Below are 16,130 nucleotides of genomic sequence, written 5' to 3'. Positions count from 1 at the left end.
TTCCTCTAAAACACTTGAAACCTTCTTCTTTTGAATTTTGCTAATAAAAAATAGCAAAGATGTTAATTTCTTCATTATTTCATTAAAAACAATAATAAAGTAAAAAAATTACACCCCCTTATTAATCTAAATTGACTATCAAATTAGCTTATATTTCACCGTTATCATAAGTAAACTCATAAATTCATAAGAATTAACGAGTTAACTCGAGAGTTTGATAATCATACTTTTTAATCTACCACTTCCTACACAAGATTGATTTTGGTTTTAATTCATCTAGCCTGTCTTATCATCTACATAAACATCATATTTAGTTTGCTTTAATAACTAGTAAAGTAAAAATGTTAATTGATACATGACAAATTTATTATACTATTGTTTTTCTTTTAATTTATATAAAATGAATTTGAAAGATAATAGAACACTCTTATTATGCAACTTGGATTTCAAAATGGATAGAATTAGAATTATTGTTAATTGTAAAAAGCCAAAATTAAAAGATTTATTTTCGTTCTCAAGTAGATTTTACACTTGTATGTTGTGTGGATTTATTTTTATATTTGTATCTAATTTTTAGAATGTGTACATGAATAAAATTAAGATTTTTTTTAATTAGATCAAAATTTAGGATAATTTATCTAGAAATTTTTATTTTTGATTATTATTTTAGTTTTAAATAAACATCAATAAAAAAATATATTTTGTTTGAATATAATAATAATAGTTTAAACTACTATGTTAAATTTAAAAATTAAAAATAATATATAGTATCGTGAAATAATAATAATAATAATAATAATAATAATAATAATAATAATAATGTAAAGCATACATTAATCAATTCTTCTTATAAATTTAAGGTAATTTATTTAAAAATTACAAGTTATCATTAATATATTATTTGTTTTTTAGTATATTTGATACTAATTTAATATCATCAAGACTCATAAGTTGTATTTCAATTACTATTTTTTAAATACTACCATGGACCTTTTCCATGACATCAATGTGCATCATTTCAATGTGAAATTTTAACATTCACCCAGAAAGAAGATGATATATTTATTTATACGCAAAGAGCTAGCAACCGAGACCATATCCACAAGTATGGCAAAAGTGCTTAGAAACTTAGGTCTTTTAAATATGACAAGAGTTAGATCCCTCACTTGTAAATAGAAGAATTGCCCTTAATTGTGTTAAAGCCCCCCTTGGTTACAGAATCAAGACATAGGCGAGATGTTGTAGACCAAACTCAAGTGCGCTAATAACATACTAGAGTTTTTTTCATGGAAAATCGAACATTTTAACATGTCATCTTTACTTGAAAAGTTTAAAACAAAAAAGGAAGAATGTTGATAAGAAATTATCCAACTCATAATATGAAAAGAATATTCGTGAAACAAATTAGGCTAACCTCAGCAATATTTTTTGGGGGTTACATAAGAAAGCTCGCTGTGCCAATAATTAAATAAAAAACATATAGGGAATGACTTGTGTTGGCAGCCCAACAAAGAAAAAAGATGCTTTATCAAATTTAAGCTAAAAAATAATGTGAACCAAAAAGGAATACAATGACATATTATTCATGAATGGAGGCCATCAAACCTAGTTGCCCCTTTTGAGTCTCTCCAGTTCTTCTTCAGCCTCATGTAACTGGCGCTGTAGTGCTGATACTTTACGCTCTAACCGTTCAACCGGGTCTCCTTTACCACATAAGCCTTGATATGGTGATGTAAAATGTCTTGAAAATGCTTTCAGAGCTTCAATCCCAGTAACCTATCAATTTATACTAGATAATTTAAAGGCTAATAATACAAACAAGCAGGGACTAACGGATGAAAGAAAAGCAACTACTCACACGGTTTCAGTGGTTTTACAAATAACCACAAGGGTTTTTACCACCACCGCAATGCAAACATGAAATTTTGTAATTATATATGTAGTAAACATGTATGCATCTGCTGAATATGGAGAATACAACTAACCTCCTCTGGGAGCAATGGCAGCTTGGTAATGTTAAAGTCATCATACAACATGTAAAACTGGTCCAGATATTTCTGTTGCATTTTCATCCTTGCTTTAAGTAACTTGGATTCAACATCTACAAGGATGAATGGATTAGAAGACAATAATATGATACAGAAAGAAATAAAAATAATAAAAAAAATATTTAAGATATCAAAGGACATGACAAGCATGTTAGTTACCTTCATCATCAAAGATAACTTGATTGATGATGATATTGTGAGTGTCAATTTCAAACTTTGTAAGCTCCTGAACCAATCTTTCTGTTTCATACAGAGAAAGGAATTCAGGAATGCACACACAGACAAAGGTTGTCATGTCCTGTAAATAAAGAAATACAACAATTTAGTTATTGAAAGGGGATTGGTAACTAGTACAATAGAAAATAAAATAAAGCGCATAAATATACAGGAATAAAATTCAAAGACAGCACAATAAATAATACATACATCTTAATTGATCGTACTAAATTATCAAATAAAGGGAACATAAACAATAACAACAAATGAGTAGGACAAATCTAGAATTCAAGTTAAAAAACAACAAACATGAGAGTATTATAAGAATAACTGAGGAAAGTAATAAAGGGAACATAAACAATAACAACAAATGAGTAGGACAAATCTAGAATTCAAGTTAAAAAACAACAAACATGAGAGTATTATAAGAATAACTGAGGAAAGTAAGCCCATTCTTTTGATCAAAATTATACGGAGATATTGCTTTTATGCAGGAAAGGACCTTCTTAGCCATTGAAATTGATCAAATCCAAACCCTAGTAGAAAAATGCTTTAACTGACCTTAATTTTTTAAGGTCCTCTTACATATATTTATTTTTCAAAGGTTAATACCATCTAACAACTGAAAAAAAACAGTTGTTGAGAAAATATACCTAAATATTGTAATTTGAAAATAAACAAGTTAATTTTTAGAATTTTTTGTTTCAAATTTTAGGATATTATTTAGATAAAGATATGTATATTATTCTTGTCATTTAGATTATGTATGTTATCACTTTGATTTTAAGATTAGGATAATGTTAGTATTTGAATTATGTTACACTTATGAATAAAAGTTTATTAAGCTCCTCTACATAAAATATCTTCTTTTCCAAAAAAAAAATCTACAAAAAAACCAACAACAGTTTTAGTGTGAATAAATATAATACTCCCTCAAGACCTAATGAAGGACACTTTAGGAAAAAAGATTGTTTTTTTAAATGTCATTAGAAGAATTAAATGACATTAACCAACTTTCTTGATCCCCGTGTAAATTAGTTAAATTTGATTATATTTAGGTCCAGGGGGAGTATGTCATTACAAGTATAAAATCCATGTCATCTAGGGTTTTAAATTAATAATATGTCAAAACAAGATATGTGCAACTAGCTATATGTTCAACATTTTTAGATCCTAACCTTGATAGTTTCTAAGAACTACAAGGTCAAATTCTTTCATGAATATACAAATTACAGTCTAGGGTTGTAAAAATAATAAATAAAAACTACAGATCATTGATCTAGAAGAATATAGGCCACAATTTAGTGAAGGAAAAACAAGAAATCATCATTTTTAAAACAATAACAAACAGAAATTAAATGTAATTCTTACCGGATCTTTGAATTGCTTATTAACTTGTTCAATTACATCCTTCATGCCTTCAAGCCTCCCAAGGATTTGATCATCCCCAAAATCGTCACCCATGCCAAACATGCGAGTCATCTGTGGTTAAAGTTCAAAATGGCTTCCAATTACACAATAGATATTGAAACAAAACGCATCATCTCATGAATAATCAAAGAAGTTTGTTCCAAGTTAGGTACACAAATAGTTATGTTACAAGAATAATATTTAACTATTATTTTAGCCTATACAGTGCACAGGATACATATTTATTTTTATATAATTAAAATTAGTAATAAATATTTTTTAAAATATATAAATTGTATTTTAGATTTACAATGAACTATTTAAATTGAAAAAAATGGTTAAAAAAATAAAGTATGCTGATGAAGATAAAAGGAGGTTAGTTTGAGATAGTCGAGAGAAATTATTTTACTAGTAGAAGTGTGTGAAATACATCCAAATGAGAGGAGAGAGAATATTGAGAATATCTAATTGAAAGAGTGAGGAGAGTGAGAGTCCCACTCTCATGTATTATAACATAATGTATAATATATGAGTAGATCGGTGGATGTTATACAAAAGGAACAAAACAATTGATTTTTCATGCAGAAACTATTTAAACTATTAAATGCATACATTGGTAACCACAACTACAAGAGTTCATTTCCATTTTTCAACATTGAATGAGATGGGTAGTGGTAATATACAAATTACTTCCAGAGGCATCAAATGACAATCATTTAATTGAATATGAAGAATGCAACTATCACACAAGACTGATCAGTAGTTTTTGACAACATCAAATAGGTCTCCAGTGATTCAATTCTAAAACAATGGACAACAAACATCCACACTTCCCATCTCGAATCAAAGCACAAAAAAAGACAAAAATAGTTTGTTAGAGTGGGATCACTACACATACAGGACCAGAATACATCTCTTTTGTATGGAATGAGACATCTGGGAGGAAAATCAAGGAATGGAAAGCAGTGATGGAAGTTGAAACCGAAACAGTAGGACCTCCAAATGAAATGAGGATTTGTTTCTATAAGCCTAGTTAACTTTAAACTATCTTATGATGCAAAAAATTTCATTCCTAAGTTCATACCTGATTAAACAAACCACCAAATTTATTTTTCAAAGACATCACTTTTGCAAGGCCCTTTTCTAAAACCGATGGGAATTGCAATAGTCTGAGTGTATGGCCAGTGGGAGCAGTATCAAAGACAATAACAGAATAATCCATTGTCTGCACCAATCTGCAAAATTTTTATAGATCAAAGCACACAGTTAATAAAAGATAAAACTAAGTTGAAAAGTGACATTTCAATGAAAAATGAAGAAATGGGAGCACCACATACTTGGTTAACAGATTTCTTAATGAGCCAACCATGGTTAAGCATGTTTTGCAAATCAATAAATAAATAAAAAATAAAAAAATCCACATAGCTTAGTTGATACAAATTACACTTCCAACTTTAGATTTTGAGATTACCACCCGTTTTAAAAAGCAAATAGGCTCACCCTTTTCTTGTATACAAATCAACAGTCACGCTAAGAAGTTTTTATATTTGCTTTGACCTTAGACCAATAATCAAGTATGAACTATGAAGGTAACATACACGTGATGGGAGTGATGCCATCTCATGAAGAATATGCCTACAGAATACTGTAGTTTTAACTTATGAATCTGTAAGAACTCAGCACTTGCTATTGCTAGACAGAATTTTAGAAGGATTTTTCAGAAACCAACAGTAAAACCTCAACAATGTCTAAACTCTAAAGGCTCCCGGTACCAGGCTATCTCTGAAAACATATCTCCACAAATTTACACAGACAACAAAATTGAAAATAAATCTTTCCTTTTGCTTACCCACCTCATGTGACATAAGGATCCTGAAGAAACAGCGTAAGAACTACGACCTAAATCAGGACATTCACTATATCACTGGCAGAGGTGACAACCAAATAGGTCACCACGAGGACAGGTACCTAAAGAAAAGCAAGTTTCTTGCAACAAATTAGAAACATACACAAACACAAATTGTGCAGTTCACATGAAAAATATACAACTAAACACAACAATCTTTCCCCTTTTATCCAAGTCCCTATTTTCAGGATTCAGATCTCAAAATCTGTTTCCCCAAGGGTTTTCTGAAATCATGATAATATGTTCATACCTTCACGTATCATACACTCTATCAACACTTATAATTTCCCTCTACCTCTCCCTTCTTATCACATCATATTTACACCTTTCTCTCTTCTTTCCCTTTATCTTTCTAGGCGGTAATTAGGGTAGTGGCGTCCATTGATAATTTTTCTTTTCAAAAAACTCTCTTAACAATTCTGATTGATTAATTAAATACAATAATCACCGATCCATAATCAACCATCATTCCTCTTTGCTCACCTCAAACCCAAACCAATCCACTGATCTGGTCACAAACATTAATAATTACACACACCCAAAACAAGTTAAGCAAGATTGAATTGTCACAGTTATAGCTTCCACGTTTCTAAAGCAAAATTGACACTTTTTTCCCCTTTATAACAGGCTTCCAAGCATGCACTACATACAATCACCAGTCCATATAAACCAACCATCCGTCATTCCCCTTTCTCTCTCGCACACCTCAAACATAAATTGACCAGCTTACTAATCTTTTTTTTTTGGTGAATAAAAGTTTCGGGGGAGTTGAGTTCTAGGGGCTCACCAGGGTAAAACTCAAGGCTCAAAGAATACTTACAGATTACTCACCAACTGGACCAACCTTTGTTGGTTTCAGCTTACTAATCTTATCACAAACATTACACAGGAATCAAAAACAAGTTGAGCAAGATTGAATTGTTAGTTGTCACAGTATTATTCTTACTTCAACATCTCAGCAAAGCTCATGGCCTCGTCAATCCCGGGAATCGCGCCGGCAAGCTCAGAGAACAAGGTGTCCATCCCATCAGCGCCGCCCATGTCTTCATGCTCAACAGTAGGATCCACCTCCTACAATAAGACATCACAACATGCAATAACAACAACAAGACATCAAAACAATTGAATGGAAAAACAAAGCAAAGCAATCCTTAAAAGTGAGGGTTTTTTAAAATTTTTTTATAGGCAAATGTTAGTTGTTAGTTTTCTTGTTAGCGGAAGGATTCGAATCGAACCGGGCACCCTAAAAAAAGTTGGAAAGTGGAAGAGTAGTACCATGGCGTAGAGATTGGAGAAGCCATTGACGAGGGTGGGGGTTTTGGTGAAACGCTGCTGGAAGGCGTCGCTGAGGTTGTGGGCGGGGTCGGTGGAGATGATGAGGACGGAGGAGCGAACGGTGGCGAGGAGAATGGATAGGATTGAACTGCATGTCGTTTTGCCGACGCCGCCTTTGCCACCAACGAAGACCCACTTCAGAGTCTCCTGTTCCAGAACGTTCTGCACCGTTCCCTCCACTTGATCTCCCATTATTCCCCCTTCTCTCTCTGATTAATCAATGAATTAATCACAAAACCTAATTGCGCGGATTCAGATACACAGCACAGCACAACACAACACAATCACCACGCAAAAACCCTTTATTAATTCACCGAAAAGAAAAGAAGACTTTGCAGAACCACGATGAGATGAGTGACGCTGGTTTCTTCCTTCTTCTTCTTTTGCTGTGGATGTGTTTCTCCTAGGATTTCAATTTTCAATAACCTGCGAATTTGGGTTTTGATTTTATTTGATGTTTTCTCAGGAATCCAAATCTTGATCTCATCAATTACTCAAATAAATATACTGTTTTTGTTCCTCGTTTATTTGTTATCAAATCAGTTAACTTTCCTTTTTCATTTTAAAATAAATAAATTGTGAGCAATTTAGTGTCCAGACAAAAAATGTATGAGTCAAATTATTATTTAAGTTTCATTATTATTATCACTATTTATTATGATAATGAAGAGTATATTAAAAGATGTGTTGGAAATATCAATAATTTTTTATATTTAAAAATTAAATTAAATTAGAATTACTACTATTTACATTACTACTCCTTCTCCTTGGTTCAAATTAGGTACTCAAATCTTAAGATAAAATGATAACAAATCTAAAAATACGAAAAATGATATGAAAAAGATTTAGAAAAACACTTATTCCTTATAATTTATCCTCTTTTATCTTTATTTTAAATCTCAGTATTTTTTTAAATGATAATAGTTAAAATAATCTCATATTACATTTTGTTTTTTTATAAAAATCATGATATTCCTTGAACAAAAGTCGATGACTAATCTCCATAATGTTAACAATCATTTAATGGATTAATATTTTATATTTATTTCATAATATTTGTTGGAATGATGAAACTAGTGATCATATTTTGAGGACAAAGTTATATACCAATCATGTTACATTAAGTTGATAACCTTATATACTCCATATATTCCTATATAAGACTTAATTATCTAAATCATTAAAATTAACAAAAGTAATTAATTTAATTGATAATAATAAATTTATTTTAAATTTATAATATTTTTTTCAAAACTATCGTTTTCATTAGTATTTCTTTTTTTCTACTTGTTTGCCAAGTCATTATCTTTCTTCTTTTAACGAAGGAGTCTAAAAATAATTACTACAAGGAGTATTATAGAATTTATAAAAAAAATATAATTTTAAATTTGGATCTTATAAATAGAAACTAGGAGAGTCAAATTTATATAATTCATTATAAGTCTAAAATATAATTTATATATTCAAATATAATTTGTGTATGATATTTATAATTAAACTAAATTATAATTTTAGTCCTTCTTTAAATCTTGATTTGTAATTTTTGTTCTCTTATATTTTTTCACTTTAGTCTTGACAATTTAGAAAATTCACAATTTTTGTGTAATTATCAATTTTGCATATGTTATATTTTTTTATTTTGGTCTAGTTGAATCCCAACATATTTATTTAAGATGTAATCAATAAAAAAATTTAATTAATTAAAATATATAATAAAATAAATGTATGCAAAATTAAGAATTTGATCAAAATTTTAAGTTTTTTAAAATATCAAGCCTAAAATTGCAAAAAAGGAGGATAAAATAATAGATTAAGAAATAATGAGTGACTAAAATTATAATTTAGTGTTATAATTATGATATTAATTGTATATTGAAAATATTTTTTATAAATTTTAATTATATAAAATAAATATTTTATCTTGTACACGTACAATGTTCAACTTAAAATATTAGCTAATTTAAAAGTTAGAGTTTGATTTTTAATTGGTTGATTATGAAAAAAAATTACATTGATAATATATGAAAATTAATTTTTAAATTTTAATTTATTTTTTTATGAAAAAAAATATTTATCAAGATTGAGTAGAAGAAAACACGTTCGCCCTTTTCAAATATTTTTCTTGAATTGCAAAAAATTTAGAAATTGAATAAAGATAAAATGGAGTTTGAAGTTTTAATTTAAGTACTAACGAAACCGTTTGTGTTTTTTGGGGTCGATGTTTAGAAACTAGAGCAATACTACATCCTTCTATTCTATCCTCTTAAATTTCCCGTTATGGTAAATATTAAATAAAAAATAAATATATTTAATGTTTTGGCAGTATAAAATACATTTAAAACTTACTAGCTATGAAAGATAATAGGATGATTTGTTGAAACTTGTAGTAAGAGGATTTAGAGTTATTCAAGAAACTATATCAACATTTTAGGTGTTATTAAATTTATTAAATAATATTTTTTTATATGTAGGAACTAAAAACAGGAATTACCAACAACTCAACCAACTAGATCCCTTACATAATTTTATTAACTAATATAACAATACATTGTAATATATTTTTTTATTTTAATTGAAATTAAATTTATTAAGTTTTGCAATTAATTATAATTAAGAGTAAAAATAAGAAACATCGCTAGACAGAGGCCTATGGTCACACCTATGTTAGGCTCGACCAAGCTAGCTAGGTTTTAAAAAAATAATTTTAAATCCAGACAATAAAAAACAAACTTGTTATGAAGCTGAGATACTAATTAAAAACATAAGTTAAGCCTTCTATTTATAATTATACTTAGTCACTAAAATTTCCTAAATTTCAAGTCTCCCCCATATGAACATTTTTTTTCTTCAAATTTTGTTTCACAAAGTTTTTAAAGTTATTCATATTCTTAATTTTGATTTTCTAAACCAATAAAGTTATCATTCCTTCCGAATATACACTTAATTTTGATGTGGGTTGGACATGACCCTAAATAAAATATGCCTAAATTAACCTCAAAATGTAACACAATATATCTTAGTATAAATAGTGAAGGAAACCTTAAGATTATATTTGATAAAACTGGCTTATAAGTTATAAGCTAAGGGCGGGATATTATCTAATTTAACTGAAAGTATTTGGTAAGATTAGTTGATAAATTAACTAATAAATATCAAATGATGTAAATAATATATTCAATTGTGTGTAGGGTTTAGTTAACAAAAAGGATATTTTTGCTTTGATGAATTGAATCGATAAAATAAAAAACATGCAAGGACACAAATTAGAGAAAAAAAATAATTTAGTAAATAATTGTAAAATTTATATGATCCAAAATAATTTCTAACTTTTAAGGATGGTGTAGTGATGATAATTGATGAGTTTATTGTCGTGTACATGTAGGAATGTAAAATTAAATATTAGGATTTTTTTAGATGGCAAACAAAAAATATAAAATAGTTTTTAAATTGAATAAAAATGATAAATTGAATTTCAAATAAAATAATAAGAATAAAATTAAGAAGATGAAAAAACTAATAACTTGTAAGATAGTTTATTTTTCATAAGCTACTTTAAATAGTTTATCAAAATAAATTACTTAAAATAATTTAAAAAATAAGTTACTCAAATAAGTTTGTATAGTAAATAAACTTATTTAGATCAAAAGAATTTATAAGTTAATCAAAAGAGTTTATAAGTTCTAAAAGACAATACCAAACATAGCCCACCAAGCATAGGGTGCAAGCTAAGTTTCTCAAGGAAAAATGTCATCAATATATAACGTCGAAAATGGAAATAAACCCATCGTCACCCATTATAAAACTCGTGTGTATATAAGACGTTTTCTATCTTCTGAAACCCAATCAATCCTTGTATATATCTAGATATATGAACCAAATTTCCAACATAAAGTTTATTGTTAACTCATTGACAAGTATATCAAATTGTTACAAGTAATAAAGTAAAACGGAAGTTCGAGTGTCGAGTCCACATAGACTTTGTTTATACTTAGATTGGTGCAAACCTAATTTTCAAGCAAAAGATAAAGAATTGAAAGTGGAAAGTTAAAGGGAAAAGTAGAAGATAAATTCAAAATTTAAATGTGTTAGGACCTAACATATCTAATGACCTTTGATGCAATGTTAAGGTGTTTCAGTGTATTTTTTTTTTTTTTTGCTTCCTACTTCTTTTATAGGTCTAAGGTAGCTTAAAATTCACGTGACCTCATACTAAGTGAACCTTCTCGGCTTAGCGAGTATGACAATGTGATCACGCGCTGAGCACGGCAGCATATGGGCTTAGTGAGTATGGCGACAATCACGCACTTAGTCTAAGGTAGCTTAAAATTCACACGATCTCGCGTTACGTGGACCTTCTCGGCTTAACGAGTATGACGGACAATCATGCGAGGAAACATGCTAAGCTTGAGCTGATCCCTGAGCGAGGAGACACGCTAGTCTGTTTTGCACGTTAAACTAGTTGTCCCAAACTTCAACTTTTTCTTTACGTTTTTGTATCAATTTTCCTCCAAAACACTTATTCTTCTTTTGAATCTTATTGGTCAAAAATTAACATAATATTAAATTTCTCATTATTTCATTAAAAAAAACATTAAAATAAACAAATTATAATTAATTTTAGTCAAAATTGACTATCAATTAAACCTAAATTTTTCTGTTATCACTTGTATTTTTGGTTTATTTTGTTTATTTGATACTTCTATAACCTTGATGTGGGTTGAACATTCCCTATAAGATATAATTGCCAGGAAGGAAAGAATATGTGAAAAATAAAGTGGATGGAAACAAGGAGGGATCGAGTAGTTTGTCATGCCTGTACGCTAATATTTGGTTTTAATTGGCCATCTTTGATTGGTTGATAAAAAAAGAAGAAGACGGAAACAAGGAAGATGAATGAAAATAAAAGAGAAACAGATAAAAATAAAGAGAATAATAATATGTGAATATGAGAAATTATTTTTTATCCAGAACTCTACATCAGTCATGCCGCCGCCCACTGATTGATCAAAATCAATATGACTCACGTAATGATTCTGGATCAAGAAATAACATTCCTAAATCTCTCAATCATATTCCTCTTTTACTAAAGTTCAAAATAGGTCATTAAAATTGGCCTAAAATATAACATCAAAAATCAAAATATAACCATAAGGCAGTCAATTATCTTCATGTAAAGAGGGATATGGATAACTTAACCTGCTAAAAGGGAAGGTTAACGTGGCAAGATAACTCATGTTTCGCAGGAAAATTTAGTGTCCCCGGTATGTATCAACGAAAGCGGAAATAAACACATGCATGAACCCATATAAAACTCGGGCGTATTCAATGGAGGTTTCCATCTTTTGAACCCAAACTAGTGAAAAATACTAAGAGTATGTTTGGATGGAAGAAATAAAAATTTTGAGAAATTTTAAATTATAAAAAATTTAAATATTTTAATTGAAATTCTTTTATTTTCAAAATTTTATGTTTGAATAAAAAAAGTTAAAATTATGAGGGTGAAAAAAAATGAATGAAAGAAAAAAAAAATAGGATTGATGTGTTAGTTATACGTGTTCTTTTATACTCAGACTCGATCGGTGTTCCACCACAATCTCATAGGGTATTTCTTGAAGAAAACTGTAGAAGAATTTCAATTTCTCACCTTTTAAAAAGAAATTGAAATTTGAGATTTTTAGTGGTTTAAAATTCTGTTTTAAAATTCTAAAATTTTAAATTCTTTAAAAAAAATATCCAAACAATAAATTTTAAATTACAAAATTTAAATTCTCTTGATAAATTACTTTCTTCAATTAAAATTCTATTTTCAAACATGTTCTAAAAGTATTTTGAGCCACATGCATGAATAAAACCAAAACAAATATTGTTTTTAACGAAAAGAAACTGCACAAAGTCATAATGAAACTTCTCGTGATTTCTGTCAAATAGACGAGTTTGTTTTTTTACTTTATGAGCGGTGATAATTATTTATAAACACTCCCTCAAAGTCATAAACATTTCTCATTTCTTTTATATTTTTTTATCACATTATATCACCAATCATTTATTCCTATTTCTCTCGAGGATCATTTTTCTTTCTTTATTTAACTACCATATAACCAATAAAACACTTAAAACACGTGTATTCGTGGGGACTTTTACTGTTCTTTCTCGTACTAATTAAATCTAACATATACATCCTTGTATCAAGGTATATTAACCAATTTTTCAACATCATATCAAGCTTGTATTTCTGTTTTTTTTATATATATAAATCTTTCTCTTATACTTGTTTCTTTGTAACAAAAACATTAATTAATTAGCAACACATTTAATACATTCTTTATTTGGTTTTTTTAACAGCTTTATTTGAAACTTGTTAAGACTCATAACATGCATGGTGCGAGTTTCACTTCTTTTTTAAGTAATTAAGTATACCACTCTTTTTTTTTTTTGTAATTCATAGTAAATTTCAGCAAATAACAAAAAATTCTATTAAAAAGAATATATAGTTAAAATTTGTGTAGTAATTCTCTCAACTCTCAAGGTCAAGGGATTCATACGTAGACCAAATATATTTATCAAGATAGACTCAACGGCCAAGATCCATAACTTCCTCAGTCCTCAGCCACAAAACATATAAGCTTAGTTTTATTGCATATAAAACAAAATAAAGACTTGCAAGAGAAAATTCGTAAATAGACGAGTATATTCAAAACTTCCATGGCCATATATATGAAAATTGTTTCTTGACAATGAAAGTTTGGAAGTTTGTTCTTCAAGCTTTTCATCAACCGCAATATTTACCAATTTTGTCAACATTAGACCATCATTTAACCATTCACACTTTACCGTTCCAAGTTTCATCGCTAGTGAGACAAATCAAGAACATCTAGCCGCTAACGAAATCGTAACGTTAATTGATATATATAGTAGTATAAATCTACCGAAAGATTCATAACGTTATTATTTTTTTTCTTCTGAATTTTATAACGTTACAAAGATTAGCAGCCTCTCTCGATAAAACTTATTTGATACCAATATCATGGTTAATAAAAAATATTTTTTTTCTAAAGTATATTAAGTATATGCTAATTACTTCTAGACCAACAGTTATGAAATTAAAAAAGAACAAAACTTAATTATTATACTTTTTTTGGTATAGATCAAAATGATCCCCAGGCCTCAAGAAGGCAATTCCAGATAGACTATAGCATATAAACCATATAATTTTTCTACACAATTTATTTATACAAAAAGGGAAAAAAATTGTTATTATAGACATGGTTCCAATTTAATGTTGATTTTGAGAAGATATAAACAAGAATCAAGTTTATGTGTTGATTTTGAGAAGATGTATACAAGAGTCAAGAAAGGAACAAAGTTAAAAAAAGGTTATGACAAGAAAGGATATATTAATATTCCTCTTACATGGATATGCAAATCGATTTTTCCTTATATAAAAAACCCTTAATTTCTAGGTAGAAGTAAGGGTGTAACCTCGATAACAAGGCCAGGGAAGACATCATCAGGGTCATGGATATGAGGGTTGTTCTCAACTATAAAAGGGTCACCACACTTGTCACTGATTGTGTGAAGCGTCTCACCTTCTCCAACAACATAGATTTCCTCGCACGGCCGTGACAAGAGTTGGTTGTTGGCATGACTTGGAAGCATCATGATGGAGCTTCCTTTGAACATGCTAAGGAGCACGAGTGCCACGAGAACAAAGGCACAGTACCATGAAGCTGCATCAGCTATGGCCTTTGAAGAAGTTAGGGTTAGTCCCTTTCTAGGGTAATTTGAAGCCATCATCATTTTGAGAGAGAGAGAAAAAGATGGTATGGGAGAGAAGAGAGAGCTTGTAAATGGAAGTTATTACAAAAAAAAGAAAGGTGGGGGCGTGAGGGGTGATTGACAGGGTCAGTTTTGGCGGTTATATTAGAAGAAGGGATGCTGGCAGAATAAAAGGAGCAAAGTGATGTTACGTGAATCATTTTCTCTCTTTTGGGCCATAAACTAGTACTTTTTCTTATAATATTCCGTTTTGTCTTAGAAATTTCTTTTGGGTTTTCACTTTTCAAAGTCATTGGAATTATTATTTTTTATTGATAAAACCATTGGAATTATATATCGTAGGTGTCCCCAAATTCGCTCATGACGTGTAGGGAAATCTAGTATCTACGGAACATCTAAAAATGGCCGAGGAATCATGCACTATGAGTAGACATGGTAAAGAAAATTCGTACCCGTGGATACTCGCCCGAATTCGTTTTAACTTTGATGGGTAATATCCGAGTTGACCGAGTATGGGTTCGAGTTCGAGTTTTTCCCGATAACCAAAAGTCGGATACGGGTACGGCTATGAGATTACTAGACCTGTCTCGATCCTGAACCCAAACCTGCCCCGCCACTTAAAATCTTTAGAATTTTGCATAATTTAATCAAAAGACACATAATTTTTATTACTAGTTAATTTTATTTTAAAATTTTTACATAATTTAATATTATTTTCTTAACTATTTATGTAGGCACACGTGTTATAATAAATTTATTGATATATAAGTAGTTAAAAATAAATGTTTAACAATCAATTTATTTTTTTTTAAAATCAAATTTTTAATATTTTTTTTATAATTTTTTTTCCTAAATGGTGTGTGGAACGGGGTTGGGATACCCGATACCCGACGGGTACGGGGATAGGACAATAAATTCAAACCCGTCGGATATCGGGCACGGATATGGGGATATGTTGAGGAGTCGGGGTAAGGGATTGAGGAGACAATACCCCTACCCGACCTGCCCCATTGCCATATCTAGCTATGAGAGCCTATATATTACCAATTGACCACATATAATATTCATATAGATGTTAAAAGAAAATTGACGAATAATATATTAAACATTAATTAGTAGGTAAGTGTTATAAATTTTTTATACTTCCAAAAAACATCAATTTGATACACTTATAAAATAGTGAGATAAATGAACGTTGTAAATCACTTGCACGGCGGCTTGAGAGTCATAAGTTTTGTGAATATTTGGCTTAATTTATTTTGAAGAAATAATCCTTTATTTTTTATTTTTGAAAATTATTTTAAGAAATAAAAATATATATATATATATATACATATATATATATATATATATATATATATATATATATATATATATATATATTGTTTGTCATTCAATTACAAACCTGAACATAAATTTGTTGATTTTGATTAAATACC

At 29.2% G+C, this 16,130-nt stretch overlaps 1 protein-coding gene across 2 annotated transcripts; it reads right to left on the bottom strand.

The window, feature by feature from the left end:
• Positions 1-1,352: 1,352 nt before the first annotated feature.
• Positions 1,353-7,417, bottom strand: LOC114405811 (ATPase ARSA2-like). Of its 2 annotated transcripts, XM_028368308.1 has the most exons (7): positions 6,856-7,417; positions 6,527-6,651; positions 4,759-4,909; positions 3,636-3,746; positions 2,208-2,346; positions 1,986-2,101; positions 1,353-1,776 (listed from the first exon to the last, which is right to left on the bottom strand). In XM_028368308.1, the coding sequence occupies exons 1-7, from the start codon at positions 7,105-7,107 to the stop codon at positions 1,606-1,608; spliced, it is 1,065 nt and encodes a 354-aa protein (XP_028224109.1). In that variant the 5' UTR covers positions 7,108-7,417; the 3' UTR covers positions 1,353-1,605. The 2 variants fall into 2 exon arrangements, with proteins under 2 accessions (XP_028224109.1, XP_028224110.1); XM_028368309.1 differs by lacking the exons at positions 6,527-6,651; positions 6,856-7,417 and adding an exon at positions 5,528-5,665.
• Between the last annotated feature and the right edge of the window lie 8,713 nt (positions 7,418-16,130).

The sequence above is a fragment of the Glycine soja genome, chromosome 3 (assembly GCF_004193775.1).
Source record: "Glycine soja cultivar W05 chromosome 3, ASM419377v2, whole genome shotgun sequence".
Taxonomy (NCBI): domain Eukaryota; kingdom Viridiplantae; phylum Streptophyta; class Magnoliopsida; order Fabales; family Fabaceae; genus Glycine; species Glycine soja.
Note: the sequence above shows the minus strand (reverse complement) of the source record. Positions and strands in the feature narration are given on the sequence as shown.

Coding starts and splice junctions, on each gene's coding strand:
- LOC114405811 (XM_028368308.1), bottom strand. CDS start 7,107: ATGGGAGATCAAGTGGAGGGAACGGTGCAGAACGTTCTGGAACAGGAG. Junction 3,747..4,758: donor TTGGTGGTTTGTTTAATCAG/GTATGAACTTAG, acceptor CTTTAACCACAG/ATGACTCGCATGTTTGGCAT. Junction 1,777..1,985: donor TGCCATTGCTCCCAGAGGAG/GTTAGTTGTATT, acceptor ATAAATTGATAG/GTTACTGGGATTGAAGCTCT.